The 16038-nt window shown below is 43.3% G+C and overlaps 1 protein-coding gene and 1 long non-coding RNA gene across 5 annotated transcripts in view; one reads left to right on the top strand and one right to left on the bottom strand.

Annotated features, from left to right (window-relative positions):
• Positions 1-72: 72 nt before the first annotated feature.
• On the bottom strand, positions 73-15678 carry arhgap22b (Rho GTPase activating protein 22b). 3 transcript variants are annotated; one of them, XM_076987921.1, is made up of 10 exons: positions 15111-15668; positions 10924-11123; positions 9614-9701; positions 5693-5821; positions 3602-3809; positions 3303-3435; positions 2899-2972; positions 2672-2793; positions 1589-2489; positions 73-1370 (listed from the first exon to the last, which is right to left on the bottom strand). In XM_076987921.1, the coding sequence occupies exons 1-10, from the start codon at positions 15151-15153 to the stop codon at positions 1148-1150; spliced, it is 2121 nt and encodes a 706-aa protein (XP_076844036.1). In that variant the 5' UTR covers positions 15154-15668; the 3' UTR covers positions 73-1147. The 3 variants fall into 3 exon arrangements, 2 of the variants coding, with proteins under 2 accessions (XP_076844036.1, XP_076844037.1); XR_013124579.1 differs by lacking the exon at positions 73-1370 and having other exon boundaries at positions 2352-2489; positions 2672-2813; positions 15111-15678; XM_076987922.1 differs by lacking the exons at positions 5693-5821; positions 9614-9701; positions 10924-11123; positions 15111-15668 and adding an exon at positions 4016-4274.
• LOC143488927 (uncharacterized) overlaps positions 4361-16038 on the top strand; it is a 33205-nt gene continuing 21527 nt past the window's right edge. Inside the window, exons 1-6 of one of the 2 annotated variants that reach the window (XR_013124580.1) lie at positions 4361-4496; positions 5129-5232; positions 5816-5958; positions 12903-12950; positions 13156-13282; positions 13768-13843. This is a non-coding gene — a long non-coding RNA (uncharacterized LOC143488927). The remainder of the gene's footprint in view (positions 4497-5128; positions 5233-5815; positions 5959-12902; positions 12951-13155; positions 13283-13767; positions 13844-16038) is intronic. The other variant, XR_013124581.1, reaches the window with a different exon arrangement.

Raw genomic sequence — 16038 nt, 5'->3', positions numbered from 1 at the left:
GCTAACATGCAGCAACGTTAAGTAGCAAACGTGTTTATGTATCTGAAAGAGCAGAGCTGAAGTAAGAATAGGTCTAGCTAAAATTCGATCAGTTTATTAATATATGAAGCATTTGCAACATCAGTTATTGGTTGTGAATAAACACACGAGGCACCACAATTAGCATTTTTCTACATCCCATCTTTCAAGTGTATTACTTCCAGTTTAATACAGATTCATAAACATGTGACATCTTTATCAAGCATAATGAAACAGGGTATTATGCAATTTTTACATTTTTTTCTTGGGTGTTACAAAAAAAAAATTAGCAAGTATGGGAATCTACCACGAAACATGAAATATTCACAGGGACTCCCCATAATTTGCAAAGTATAAAATAAAATTAGGGTCAAACAACACAGTGATCATTTTACTAAACATCTTGTAGCATTATATTAACTTTACTAAATTGTTTCTTAAATTCTGAGAACAGTACCATCCCATGTATAATATGTGATTCATAAGTCTTTCCATAATAAATATGAATTTCAAGAGTCATTCCAGTTTAATAGAATATGCCATAATGTCAAGAATTGTTTCAAACACCAATTAATATTCCAAAACTGGGAACTATTCTAATCAAACAAGTCATACAGCACAAGACCTCCACAAAGTTGTTATTACAGTTCATAGATTTTCAGGGCAGAAATCTGAAGAATGCTTAATGTTCCCAAACCCATTATGGCAGTAATTGTCTATGTAGGCTTTGGTTTTTTGCATGGTCCTTTAAGGTTGCCTTTGTTGGCAAATAATTCTCTTGGCTAGACTAAAAGATGCAGATGAAAACATTTCATGTACAGCAAAGTTACCACAATCCTGCTAGTGACATCTGGAAAAAGTGTTTAAAAAGCCTGGCATGACTGTTAGGAATTGGCTGCCTTACATCCACAGTGATATGTTAACTGAAGTCCTGGAGTTAATGCAGCCTAATGTACAGTCATCTTTAAAGTACTGGTCGAAACAATCAAGTAGTATGAAGGTAGAGAAACTGCCATGGAACTTATCCCTCCACCCTTCTGGAGAGACCTGAGGAGACGGCTGCTGTCCACAGTTACTACAGATACATTCATGGCTAGTTTCCACCACTTCCTTAAGACGGAGAAACTTGCTAGATATCACTTGTCCGAGCTCCAAGAGCCAGGTCCCCCAGTGTGGAGAAGAAGTCCTCCATTTCTTTTTCCAGGAGCCGGTTGCGGTTTTCTGCATCTTCGCGGGCCCTCTCAGAGTTCCGTAATTTGATCTCCAACATCCTTTTCATCTTTCGCTCCTGTTCCATCTCATGTTCTAATCTCTCCATCTGAGCACAGAGTACTGCACTAGACTCCTCCAGCCTGGAGAAGAAAAAGATCTCTTTGCTTTCCATACAGACATTTTCATTTTCATTGGAATAGAGCAGAAAAGTTTGAAACTATGTTTAAGCAAGAAATGCTAGCCTTATTTGTCTGTAAATGGGAAAAGCAATGAATTACTTTTTTATATAAAGTAACATTCAGTTCTAATTAAGGATTCCATCATTAACATTGCTATATGACTGAATGACAGCACTTACTTTTGTATTCTTGATTCATATGCCTGTTTCTGCTTCCTTAGGTTCTCTCTCAGTTCTGTCACCAAGCTGGCCAGTGATGTGGGGCTTTCATTGTCATCTTCAGCCATAACTGTGATGACTGGCACCATGTTGATGTTGTCACTGCTCACACAGGCCTCTGCTGAGATGCTAGCATCCTCTTGCTCTGCCAACTTCACTTCTTCTGCACTTTGTGCAATATCTGCAGGGCTCTCCTCTGGCTCTAACCAGTGGTCCTTCTGGGAATCTGAATCCAATGGGTCACTGCCCGATTCTGGGACGGAGAGCTCGCATGATGAGGTGGACCATGGCGCGCTGTCTATGCTCAGCACGCTCCCCGGGCTTGAAGACGTGACGTTGTCATAGGTGGACAGCCTCTGGGATGATGCAGGGTCTTTGGCACGTTCACCTGTGGAGGTGCGGCGGTGTCCTCTCAGTGAGGACAGCCCATTCATGAGCCAATTCCCACTAGAGACACCACCCCCATCTGCCAACGTGCCTCCAGTTTTGGCTGGCTGTGGTCGTGGTGAGGAGCCTTTGAAAGTATACTTCCATGAAGGCAGGTTCTTGGCCTGCTTGCTAGGGCTGACGGCTGTCTCGCCTTTTCCCTGAGAACCTGATTTAGGAGAAGGGCCTGCTGTGCTGCCATCCATGGATGAGGCACCACTGCTGGTAGGGTTATCACTAGGGTTGGAGTTCCCTGTAGGTGCAAGGCTTTGGAGGTCTTCCTCAGAGATCCAGCCAACCAGACTGGACTGCTGAGGCTGTTGGCCCTGACATCTCACCTCCAGGCAGCCCTCGGGAATCTCAGAGTCCCGATCAGGATACAGCCGGTCATGCTTACTGATGAGCACTGTCATGAGATGCTGGACAAGAGAGGTCCCTGTATAAGACAATAAGATTACTGCAGAAGCTTCACTGCAATCCCATCACTGCATTTATAATATACCGGAATCTGTGGATCAAACTGATTGCGTCAAATCACATGAGCAGCATATTCAAGGAGCATTCATTCACACATAGGAGAGGTATTGAATTCACTTGCAGCCTTTCTGAGAAACATACCTTCCATTATAGCTACTGGGTCCTCCATTTTAGGACGGAGAATATTTGGTCCAAAGACAGTAGCCAGGTTCTGTACACTCATTTTGTTCTCAGCCGAGTGTGACTGTACTTCATCCAGAAATCTGACAAATGATCATGTTTACTAGATTAAAGAAAATTGGATTTCATGTTCTGCTGCCTCTTCACACCTTCACTGTGGACATATGTGCATATATATTTTGACATACTTGCATATGTATTTCAGGAGGTTGAAGTTAGCAGGAGGAAGAGTCTTAACTTGGTGCCCTAATTCTCGCAATCCCTGTGCAACAAAAGCACATGCAATATGAAATCATGGATCTCTCTAAAGCCACTTTACATTGCAAATGTATTGCTCATTATCATTGAGGGGCAACATAAAATATTGTGTTAATAACTCTGAGAAGTTAAACAAACCTTCATTTCAAATATACACAATATCAGTAAAACCCTTCCCCTGGGTTCAAAAACATAGACAAAGTGGAACATTACTTGATCACATCCAGCATAGTAGTTTGTGTCTGAAAGTCACTGCTAGTGTGTGTGTGTGAGCTAAAACCTCAGCTCAGCTGAGGGACATAGCACTGGGTGGAAGTTACTAAGAGGTACTTACCTCCTCCTCGTCTTTGGCCAGAAGCTTAGCGCAATTAAGGAAATCTTCATACTTGCCGAATGGGATGACTGGTTCTGGCAGCTCCCTGAGGTACAGCTTCAGCAGGGAAGCCACAGTGTGGACATCAGTGTTGCTACAAATAGCCAATATCGGGTTAGTTAATCAATTTTAAATGGGCAAGTCATTTAGCAGCTTCAACTCACAAACTCACACACACACACACACACACACACACACACACACACACACACACACACACACACACACACACACACACACACACACACACAAACACCTACCTGTCAAACTGAGGTTTATCCCCACAGTCAAAAGCATCCTGAAGCTCCCTCACAAGGTTAGCCTGACCCGGCATCCTAAAAAGACCCTCCTCACCCAGTCCCCGCTCCCTAATGAAGTCCACACACTGTTCAACTAAGAGAGGAGCGAGGCGATGACCAAATCTCTTTTCGTGCTGAACTGTGTCCTCCAGACGTTGTCCAAAAATTCCTGTAAAGTTGTAAGGAAGAAAAGTTTACCTTTGCAATTATACGATTAGATGATGCAAACGTCAGTATTAGAATATATTATTCTATATTTTTAAAAGCAATGATGTAGGCTATTCAATACGCACAAATCATTTAACTTAATGCTGTAATACCTAAGGTTTGAGGGCAGTGTCTGATTATGTGAAAATACCAAAGTCCTCCGCGCACCTGTAATTTTCCAACCAACGTCCGGACCACATTTCTCTGGGCAAACACGGAGCGCAGTGCAATCACAATGATCATACACTGAGCAGTAATCATTATACTTAACATGGGAACAGGAACTACAAAGAAACACCCTTTTCTCGGGTAGCAAAAAGTCTAATTTTCGATTTCCCTCAACGTGCGGTCGCCGCTGTCTCATTCTGTGCGTCCAGTCAAGCGCAGGGCACCAGCTACGGCATGGCACGACGAATTTGCTTGTATCAAGTCTAACGTAGTTGAAATTGAGAAGACAAATACTCCTAAATATACTTTATACACGTTAAAAAGTCACAGTTAAACAGTCGATATGTCATAGTTTAGCTTAACGTGGAGGATTGTTCACGTCCAGTAGTCTTGGTAGCCATGTCCGTCTTGACGTCTGGTCTATTTCTGACAGGGAGTAGGAACTCGGAAACATTCCTGTGACCCTTAAAACCAGAACATGGTAAGATAATACTTCTCTCGTGTTGCTGAAAATGTCAGCTATGTAATATTAGGTCTAATAGTTAAAGTCCTCTCGCACGACATTCAAGTCAATAACTTGACATTCATTTTGCCTAAGGACACACATTTCACCAGGGAGGACAATAGCTTACTCCACGTGCGTTTCGTCTCCATGGTTCATAAATCCCAACTTTAACAGCTAGCTTTGCATTTCATGATCTTACTATTAATAACATACTGTTTGAAACTTAATTCCAGTGACAGCTACGCTACCACCCAAGTGTATCGTGTGATATTTTTATGTGAAACGATGATGTCTGACACTGTACATACCAGGATTAAAACGGCGTCAAGATGAAATGTAAAGAGAGACGCAAATGTATGCGTGATTATTAACACTTGTTTAGTAATCCACGTAAACCAACGTTAAGACGAAGACATCCTACAAATATTTTTACACGTTTTCACATTCCCCGTCATTTCATGATGGCATGTGTGTCATTTCATCGATTCACACTGGAACGAGGATTTAAATAGGAGGTGTGTGTGGTGCTCTCGTCTAAGGTTTGACCGGTGTGTTTGTATGACTTCAGATAAAATTTGCAACAATAATTTAAGGGCATATAATCACAGGTAAGGAGGACACGTGGAAACTCCACACGGGTGGAGCCGTGGAGACACCACTCCAGACCCGTTAAACTCCTCCGATGTGGCGATGTGTCTGGCACTCGGAAGAGGTAGGAGGGAAACACTAAACACTTTCCATACATTTCACAATGAATATTGGGAGATCAAGAAGAGAGTTGTAGGGTTTCTGCAGCATTGGTGAAGTATCATATGTGGGTGGTGGGGGCCCTTTTATGACAGCTTCAACGTTGAAACTGAATATTAAATAACTCAAGGAACTGGATAAATGTCGACTGAAGGATAATTGTCTAATATTTGCTGATTTCCCTTAAATTGTATTTCGTAATACGCTAATAGACGGGTTCATTTTTTACTTTAGCATAAATGAAAGTATCCCTGCACCCTGTCGTGATTAGAATCCCGCAAACACTCTGCATAAATTTGTACCCGTGTCTGTCCTATCTCTTAAAAAACGTTTAAGAATCATTACCACATCATTTCATCAGGTAAACCGGCATCTATAAACTATGTGAATCAGCTGAAACAGCTAAAGGAATATGTCGGCTTTACCTCCTCCAAGTGGAGCCCAGATGACCCGCCTGATAGCCTTGACCCAGTCATCCATGTCGGTCTGGGAGTTGGCCATGAGCAGGATGGCTTCATGGCTAACGGCTGTCCGGTCTTTCTCTCCAGCTGCACCTGAGGAGACGAGCGAAAAAGACGTTTACAGTCATACCGGTTGTGAGGTCTTTATTCGCTCCGTTCTAGCTTGTGTCTGCTAGGTGGGAACGAAAGAGTTCACAGACCCGGCCCTGTGTTACATTAGACTGCTTAAGGTAGGCGTTTACATTTGATTAATTAATTGCTTGAATAAAACATTATTTTCATCATACAATCAAATATGGGTTTGCAGTTCACTCACAAAAACAATTAGAAAAAAAAACTAAGTCAATTTTCATGTATACCATGTCAGAACATTTTAAACTTATCTATAGTAAAATAATTAGAATAACAAGAATCAAAATAACAGGAGCTGTCTATCTGTAGCATAAAAATTGCCTCACATCACATGCAAATGCAAAAGTATCACCTCTGTGAGTGCACTACAGACAATTAGCATGTTTAGATATTAAAAAATGATTTATGAGCCGTGAATGAAAAGACAAAAAATATCATCAAATATAGTCAGCTTTACCAAGGCTGTCAGCAATGTACAATGCACATGACTGTGGCATTTGTGGACACAGCTAAACATTTGAAGCTAACATGTTTGCACGGCGCAGACGCAGAGAGACCGGTGGGTCGTTTCCCAGTGTTTTGAGGAATTCTGATACCTTCACCATGAGTGTCCCAGTACCCACTTCCCTGAGGAGGAATGTTTCAAATGAACACTGGTGCTATGCCTGTATGACTGATCAAATGTAAGGCCCCATTGGCATTCAAGTAAAGGCCCCTGTGGCCCCATATGTGACTGTGAATGTGTGCACACACAAGCACTGTTCCTGTTATGAGTGCTGACAGCATGTTGTTCAATTTGCTCTTTAATGATGGTCTTATAAGAAGAGGCCACATCAAGGATTCCAAGTGCATTATGTTTGACACCACTTGGAATTTAAACATTCAAACAGGATTATCTTCAAGCTTCTCAGGATTTCTAAGCAAATGTCCAAACAAACAACAATAGCCAACGTAAATCCTTGTTACTCTTACTAGCAAATCAAAATCCTTTAATCATAGAAGCTGTACAAATCTGTTGTAGTTGGGCAAAGGGTGAGATAAAAACAACACTGGAACATAACAGCATGTTTGGCCCATATTAGAATGTCTCCTTAAATGTGATCAGGAGCGCTGTACCTCGTGGGGGTCTGCCCCTCCTCCACCTGGTGAAGCCCCATTCTGTCCTCTGGGGTGACCAGCCAGAGCTCTAGGGCAGGGCAGTGCCACACATCCCAGCTGGTAGCCCCCACATGGCGACCCCGGTCAGGCACTTGTGTCCACTGCCAAGGAACTTGACACTGGTGAGGCCATTAAGGCGCAGCATTGCTGCTCAGAACTTGAAGAACAACTCTGTTTCTTGTCATTCTTCCGTTTACTGACCGAACAACTTTTGGTTTATCCACCGTGTACAGGATATAGCTCATTGTGCAAGCTCCATTTTGGCTTTGTGCACAGCGTTCTGTGGACTGACTGAGGAGGCTGAGGAGTCTGAACTGTCCTTCCTTGTCAAACAAGCTCCCCCAACTGAAACAAACAAACACTCAAACAGACAAACAAACAAAAGCGAGACCAGTCTTCCCAGGCGCACTTGCTAAACCTGTGCTGGACCTCATAGCTCTCATTTTCTGGTGATCTCCTTTCCTGATGGAAACCAGCAAGAGTGCTTGAAAAAGCAGAGAATGGGCTCTGGATCCAAAGCTTGTGTTTTGAGGGCCCGGTGAACACAGGTGCATGAAATTCCAGCAAGCCAGCCAGTCAGCCAGCAGGCTTTTCCCACTGGTTTTAAGTCTGAAGATCTCGCCACCCTCCGTGGGAGAAGCAGTTCTCGTGTATGCCCTAGTACATGAACGCAGCTATTGCTGTTGTTACTGTGCATATGAAGTAGAGACCTCGCAACCTGGGGCACAGATAATCCATTTTGAGCCTCCCGTCCATGAAATGAATGTTGTTTAAGAGAGTACCACGTCTCAGCGGGATTTGTTGAAATAAAAGTTTTGAACTGGAAAAGGAGTTTGAGTCTTCTCGCACTGATATTTTATAAGTTTTACTGCACGTGTGCCATCATGGAATTTCACATCATTCAAGGGAAATCTGAGACTATGGAGGTTCTCTGAGGTTTTCATTTCCCTGCTAGCAACAGAACCTGTGCATACCTGTATGAGAAGAGACCTGGTCTAATGGCAGTTCTTTCAGAACATAGAGCGTGCCAGTTTGACTGTGGTTAAGGATGCTCTTAATGGGAGAAGATTATCCTGCCTGAACTGTAATGAGAGTGTGACACTGGAGACTGGGCACTTGGTGCTAATATTGTATACTAGGGGGTTAAAAAGAATGTGTGTGTGTGTGTGTGTGTGTGTGTGGGTGTGTGTCTGTCTGTTACAGTAGAGGGGAGAGGTTGAGTAAATGGTTGAGGTTGAGTCTAAATTTACTTGGTTTCTGGGTGTTCTGTGGAGAGTGATATGATCTGAAAGAATAGGCCTATAAAGGTAACACATTCTCACCCAGACACATCAGTACAGGAGCTTAAATTGTTCTACGAGGAGTTCACATGCTCCATGCATAAGCACCTCAAGTACCTTTCACGGCACTGCTGAGTTTACTTTTTCTCCTTCTACATAAGAAAGCTAATTTATCTACTCACTGGCAACATTAAACATTCAGAACATTTGTCAGCCTCCTCTCAGATTATCATATATCCAGGGAATGGGAACTCCACTACCCAGAATTCCACAACTTGACTCCTAAGATCCTCCTCCCCTCGTTACTGATCTCAGTCGTGTTCGCTATTATCGCACACACATTTAAGCCTGGATCCTACCTTGGGACTTTGACTGAGTGGTTTTAGATTGTCTTTCCTCATTGTCTTATATTATTTCTGCCCCTGCCTGTTTGTTACCTCTCTTTGGATTTGCCCTTTGGTTTGGTTGCCCTGGTTTCAGTTTGATATTGGACAGTTTTTTGAATCTGCATTTGGATTATGTTTTTCTGGATTATCTGCTCTCTTTGACCCCTCATCTCGTCTGATTGCCATCTTATTTAAAACCTGCTGTATCTGCACACGTCTGCGCTCCATGTCATGTCTCATACATCACACAGATCTTTGTCTGCTCACTTTCCATTTAGGTGGTGGACTTTGCTTCAGTTCCTGACCTGAATGGCATTATTTTCAGACAGGGCTAAGAAACTAATAATTTCATCCTAACCTGATTACTGAAATAAAAGAAAGAAACACAGGGCGTCGTCTTAAGGGGTTCGAGAGAGTTTAATATCTGGCATCGAGCTGTAGCATGTTGACGTGAGCTTCCTCTCCGGTTGCAGTGTACAACTGTAATCTGATCTTTGTCTTTTCATCTCTGACAGTGTGTTCTATTGTGAGGGCTTTTAGTCCCAGTGAGGTGAAGGCTTTTAGGCTTCTGTGTCTCCGAATTCATGCTCATCCTCTCAACATGGCTGTCATACCATTTTCCATGTTTACTTACTTAATTATAAATAAAAACACATGGACGGACAGTAATCAGCTACCGAAGGCACTGGAGCCACATTTGTTTGGTGATTGCCTTCAATTCTCAGGACATGGTCTAAAATACATACATCGACTCACTGATAGACTGATTAGTGCATATGAATACTGCTGTCTGTTAATGCCTTGCATGTAGAGCTGTAGGATTTGAATGAACGCTAGCACGTTTGCACTGTTTATCAATCATTTTTGGTCATGTGAAGGTCAGGCTGCTTTAGCAGCAGGAGAGCGATGATGCGATGATTTTTGCTTACCTGGAACAATCTCAAACAGATGTCTACCGGGCTCCTCAGGGTTGGTGGTCATCTCATTTACATGGCTCCCCTTGAGTGGTATACAGCCCTGTGTCCAATTAAGCAGGACAGAAATCATTACGCCTTTAGGATTTCCTGTTCAACAATCATCAGTTATCTTTCAAATGAAATGTAACTGGATCACTCATGAACATTTGTGCAGAAGCTGATGATAATTTGTGCAAGACTTGGTCATCTGTCTGACTGTTGGATTAGTTTGACATCTTCCCTAGTAAGCAGAAGCGCCAAGTAAAATAAATGTTCAGATTATTCACCATGACAACAAATTAGCACCTCAGCCAGGCGAGTGTCAGGCCATTATTATTTCATCAGCTCCAAATCCTTTATATTAACATCAGCCCACTGAGTGTGGCATAGTGCACTATTTACACTTCATTTACATTTACAGCATGTGACAGCTGCCCTTGTCCAGAGTGACTTCGTGGTCTTACCCAATTCACATTCTGATTTGACAGAAGATTAAGAAGACCGTAAGGCTAAAGCCCTGGCCAGGGTGTGAAACGCGTCTCCTTTTAGTGCATATTTATGTGCTTAGTGACTTAGTAAGACAAATTTAAATTTAACTCCCTGACCTGCTGAGCATCTCATTTTCATTTATATGCACTCTTCTAGTTAATGTTACAGGCCATTACATACAAATCCTGGTACTCAGGAAAATCACTCCAGAGTGGCTCAAAGATCTGCACCCCGCTCAGCTCTCCATCTCGGCCTCCACCGTGTCCTATTAGCCCACCGTGAGAATTACTGTGTGATTTGCCCATACAGCTTGTCACCCTGAATTCGGTTGATTAAAGGCGGGAAAAGGAGGCAGGATTGACATTTTCCCAGGTTCCCTGGTGAGAGACTTGAAGATAGATCAATTTTGACTGGTACAGTATTGACAGGCTCTGATGAGAGAAACTGTCCATCACACTGTTCAGCCTGGATGAAAGGCGTACTATAACGGAATGGCATTGATTGGCAGAGCAGAACACAGTCAGTATCTAGTTACAATTAGTGCCTGCATTTCTATTCTGCCAAAAATGTCAAGCAATCAGCAGCAAATGGTGGAAGAGTCGATGCTAAACTGTCTAATGCTAAACTATGATTCATAATCAGTAATTATGCATAGTTTCAAAGCCATGGTGTCACATAATTAAGATAACAGCTTCAACAACTCAATTTTTTAAACTCTTAAAGTGTAATATGTTTAAGTCCATTGTTGATTTCACCTAATTGCATTGAGGCATTTGCGGGTATATTTATTGTACCTGAGGTTTGGTCTCCTCTTCATCCTTATAGAAGTAAAGGAAGTCTGAGCGTAGCACAAACCAGCGCAGCTGCCAGTTCTTCATTATGCTTCTCTGTTTCTTAAGCCAGCCAGCTTTTAGCACCCCCTCCTGGAGGCCTGGGGAAGTACACTGAGTTGATCCATGGGACACCTCGCCCATCACCATACTCTTGGACCTGGCTGTATAAAAGGACAGCAGACATATGTTTGAATGTCAGCCACAGCTAAATGACAAAATAAAATAACTAGATGGGTGGAATGACTCAAATTTGGGTATTAATTTTAAATGCCATATCATTAAAGGCACATGCATGTTTTACAAGGTTAAAAGGCATTTCAGATATTAGTATCGACCCCTCCATTAGAAGAAGACCAGGCAAAAAGAAGCTAATGAGTGGGCATCTTATGTTGAAATTATGGATCCTAATCTTTGTGCCTTGTCTTGCTATGAACAGCAACTTGTTGATTACATTTCTCTTTATCCTCTTTCACGTTTGATGAACCTGACATGTGATTCTGCTGAACATCACGCAGCTTCTCCATGGTGTGCAGTGTTCGGTTATGGCTCATTGTGCCTGTTGAGCCTCAAAGTCGAGGTGTTGAAGGCCAAAATATCACCTCAGTCGTTTACTGCAGGTGTGATGACGCTGCACGTTGGCCATTTTTGTGTTCTACTGTTTAATTTCCATGTGCTGTATGCGTCCTGCTCTCCTTTAACATTACACAGTTTGAGTGTTTATGACCGTATATCAAAGTATAATCCACAGTATAAATGATTGAAGAAGAAATATTCAGATTTGATCAAGTGTAATATAATATGAATATAATGTAAAAAATACCTAATTGAAATTTGCAGCGTAGCTTGACTTAAAAGCTACACCCCCATGAATGACAGCGGCTTTGAGGACAGTCTCATCATGTATAATTTATAGAAATCAATTCTGCACACACAGCATGCCTTGTGCCTTCAGGCTGTCGACACTCAATCAATGTGTGAGGGTCTTTCCGATAGAAAATGGGTGTTTTTCTTTTTTCAACCTTCCTTTATTTTACGCCCTTGTTCACAGGGTTCAGGGAGCTTAGAAGGAGCTCTGGTTTACACAGAATCCTGGTTCTTGGACCAGTCAGAGACCACACTGCCTTCAGTATTTTTGTTCTGTATTGACTGCAAAAGGGCCAGATTAGAGTGGGATTTCATCCCTGTGCTCCCTGCATTGTAGCGTCATAGTGGCAGCAGGGCAGGGGCAGTAGGACAGGGTCAGCAGGACAGGGGCAGTAGGATGGGGGCAGCAGGACGGGGGCAGCAGGGCAGGGGCAGCAGGGCAGGGGCAGCAGGACAGGGGCAGCAGGGCAGGGGTAGCAGGACAGGGGCAGCAGGACGGGGGCAGCAGGACGGGGGCAGCAGGACGGGGGTAGCAGGGCGGTGGCAATGTCAGGTTGTCCTGCTGCCTCCATGGCCTGCACAGACGTCTCTGTGTCATTAATCTTGTGAAGGTGCCGTGCGATGTGCCTGTAGCAGCACCTCCTTCTTCTCCACAGGCAGCACAGGAAATGAGTGGGCCGTGTCAGTGGAGTTGAAGAATCCGAGCTGCACCCTTAAGGCAGTATTAGCTCAGTGTTTGACATGTCACAAGAACGCTTTACACTTTACACTAACTGCGTAATGGTAACTAGTGTGATTAATATGTCATGTTTGACCTGGCTTGGTTAGGTGGGTAGGAATATATTAGTTTTGAGGTATTTTTAATGCATTTGGCTTGTGAAAAAAGGGTTTTGGATTTTTTACACCTTGCATAATTACCTATGTATGGTTGGGCCCAGGAAATGTAGGTATCTCAAAGACACTATTATTACTATTATGTTTTGTAATTGTAAAAGATTTGAATTGCTTTAAATGGGGTTCTTTGTGTATGTCACATCAAAATTGTGCTAATGTTGGTGGTTTTACTCCTATCATAGGTGACTACTCTTGGCCAGCAGTGAAGAACCTCCTGCTGTTCTCTACTGGTTGGTTTCCTGAACCATGTGTCACTAGTCATGCTACTATGACAGCAGTATTTTATGAAAAAAAAAACACTGTAACACAAATAATGGCCATGTAGATGTTTATATAAAGCTTTGGTATTATTCTGGGTTCGGTCACAGTTTTGCCTTGTGGTGTAATTGCTGTTGTCACTGCGGTTCTTTCTTTCTTTCTTTCTTTTGGGCCCAGTATCAGTGAGCAGTAACCCAATTCCACATGCAAGCCAAGTGGTGCACGTCACGGTACCCCAGTTTGGAGCTGTTTTCACGTGGTGATTCATACCTTCCCCCTTTTGTCCGGGCGTTTCTGGGATGTGGTTGGTAAAATATCTACTTCTGCACACACTAGCTCAGCTTTAATATCATGTGCTTTTCAAATTCTGGATGTTTATTTATCATCATAGTTTTAAACCCTTTGATTTAACATACTTTAATCATCTATTCAGGTTTCAGCAGATTTTGGTGTTAAAACACATATTAGCAATTCATCAGAAATTCAGTTTCGCAATGTTTTATGAAATACTGATTTTCTCATAAAAGTTTAAAATCTTAGTCTAAATTTTAATGTAAAATATTTTTAGGATTATTTCTTCTTCACACTGTCATGGCTACCTAGCAGATATTAGTACTTGTGCAGAGTGTAATATCTAAACATCGCCTGTTCCATCTAAATTAATAGAAATACTGAACATTTATGGAGATCAAGTCGCTATCAAGTCACAAGTAGTTCGGAAAGGATGCAGGACGTCATGTAGCATACTAGCACAACCACGATCCCACTCACCCTGGCTACCTCTTCTAGCCCTTTCCATCAGGAGACTTATGGTCATCAAAACCAGCAGAACCAGACCAGAGGACAGTGTTCCCCAGGGCTGTGGGTATGTTACACTCGAGCCAATACCCCATAATCTAGCATCCCCCTTCAAGTCAAGCACATATTGTGTATCATCCCAGCTAGAATCTATCAATGCCTGTTCTCAGATGTCTCCACAGATCTCACACATATTCACTATATACATATTTAAAGCTATTCTAATTGAATATTATTATAAAACATATATTTAGTTTGATCTTTATATTGTTTCTCTGTTTTGTGCACAAGTAAATAATCCAATGTTCCAGTTTGGTATGTTACATATACACTCACTAAGACAAATTCCTCATACATGTAATACACCTGGTAAATAAAACTGATTCTGCTTCTGATCCTGATACTGATATAAAGATAATATGCTCCAGAAAGTAGATGTTTGCTTAGATTATTTCCATCATGCAAGAATTATACCTTCATCTTTTCCATATTATACTGTCACCGTCCTCAAGTACAACATCCGCCTGAAATCACCTGAAGCACAGGCCGTTTGATCGGCGCTATTCTGATGTGTTTGCCTGAGCCTGGGGTGCTGCTGCTTAATGAAGATGGACCAGTGGGTGTGTCAGAGTGTGTGTGTCCAGCCATAACTGATGCAGGACTGGCGTGTGTGTGTGTGTGGTGCCGAGAGCCGGGACCTGTAGTGATCTGCCCTCACGCTCAGCCACAACACAATGAGAGCCAGGCGTGTGGATTTGAATTCAGGACTTGTTGCGGGTTCTTTCCCCACTGCTGAGTGTAATTACAGCGTCGTTAGAGTCAGTTCGTCTCCGTCAGAGGAGTGTGACGGCTGGAACCGTGGTTAGCTATTGTTTTATGCCTTTTTAAAAATGATTGTGTTTTATAGATAAGAAATATAAATTGTTTGGCTATTTTTACAATGCCAATTAAAATCAGACTGTAATGACACAGCAATGAAAATAATAGTAATATCTATAGTAATTACCAATAGTAATACATATAGTAATTCCTATTATACATATAGTATTCCTAATACCTTTAGTAATTACCTATAGTAATACTGAAAATTATGTATTACACATATTACACAAGATGATATTCTACACATCATATCTATTAGAGTCCATAAGCAATTTATGAGAAGTGTAGTGCCTAGGATGAAGCAGCAGGCACACAAACAGCTGCTGTGGTGATGGTGAGGCTCTCGCACGGCTGCCCTCTCTACACAAGCAAAAGTGGAGGTGCTGAGAGATGAAGGCGTGAGTGATGAACGCGAGCGGAGCTGGAGAAGGAGAACGGGAACATTACCGTACCTCTCCTGGTCTGCTTGATCTTAGGACTCAGCATGGCTGTCATCACCGCACGCCGCTCGCTCTGCTCCGCATATCCGTCCTCCGCCCTGCGTGCGCCGCTCCGCTCTCCCTCCCTCCGTCCCTCTTTCTCCTCCTCTCTCCTCTCCTCCTCCTCCTCTCCGCCACGACTCCCTCTCTCTTCCTCTCCGGCCGTTTTTCTCCCGCCGACCTCACCGAGCAGGCACCGGCTCTCCGAGGGGGCGGGGGAAGGTTTCCCTCGCGCGCCTCCAGGCGCATGCTCGCGCGGGATCACGCGTGTGTAAGCGCTCGTGCCGATCGGCGGTCCACGCCCACCGTTGGTGCATTACTCACCACTGACCGCTCATTGTCTGGGTGATTAGGATTGGGAGGTGCTGGCCACGACTCAAACAGAGGAGCACGGCCACTCGCCTCTTAATTGGCCACCGGCATGTGGGCTCAGGGTCTTCAGGGATCACCCCCTCTCTTTCTCCTGCCTTCGTTTTCTCTCTCTCTCTCTATTCTCTCCTTCTCAACCTCTGTTTTTTCTTCATTCGCACATAAATCTCTGCTCACCTCCCCCCACACCCCTTTTTCTCCTCATCCTCTGGACCCCCCCCCCCCCCCCCCCTCCCTTCAACCCCCTCCTCCGAGACTCTGCCCTCATTACACCACCCCCAGTTTGGTAGATAATAGCTCCTGCAATGCCACTTCAATTGAATCAGCCCTGCGGACCACAGCTGGTCCTCGTGTAAACAAGGTGGGGGAGGGAGCTGCCAATAGCAGCCTCACCAGTGCTGGAACTGGGAGCTCTGGTTCAGCCCGACGCTAATTGCGGCATTCACGCCGGCTCCCATAGTCTACATCCTCAAGGAACGCTCTTTCTCTTTGATGGTTGTTATCTCCTTCTTGCGATTTTCTCATGGCCTTT

The sequence above is a fragment of the Brachyhypopomus gauderio genome, unplaced genomic scaffold, assembly GCF_052324685.1.
Source record: "Brachyhypopomus gauderio isolate BG-103 unplaced genomic scaffold, BGAUD_0.2 sc57, whole genome shotgun sequence".
In the NCBI taxonomy this organism is placed as follows: domain Eukaryota; kingdom Metazoa; phylum Chordata; class Actinopteri; order Gymnotiformes; family Hypopomidae; genus Brachyhypopomus; species Brachyhypopomus gauderio.
This window is presented reverse-complemented; position numbering and strand designations above follow the sequence as displayed.

Excerpts from the sequence above, each read along its gene's own strand:
- arhgap22b (XM_076987921.1), bottom strand. The coding sequence starts at position 15,153 with ATGACAGCCATGCTGAGTCCTAAGATCAAGCAGACCAGGAGAG. Across the intron at positions 9,702-10,923 it reads AAGAGGAGACCAAACCTCAG|GGCTGTATACCACTCAAGGG; the intron begins GTACAATAAATA and ends AATTGGACACAG. Across the intron at positions 1,371-1,588 it reads TATGAATCAAGAATACAAAA|GCTGGAGGAGTCTAGTGCAG; the intron begins GTAAGTGCTGTC and ends TTTCTTCTCCAG.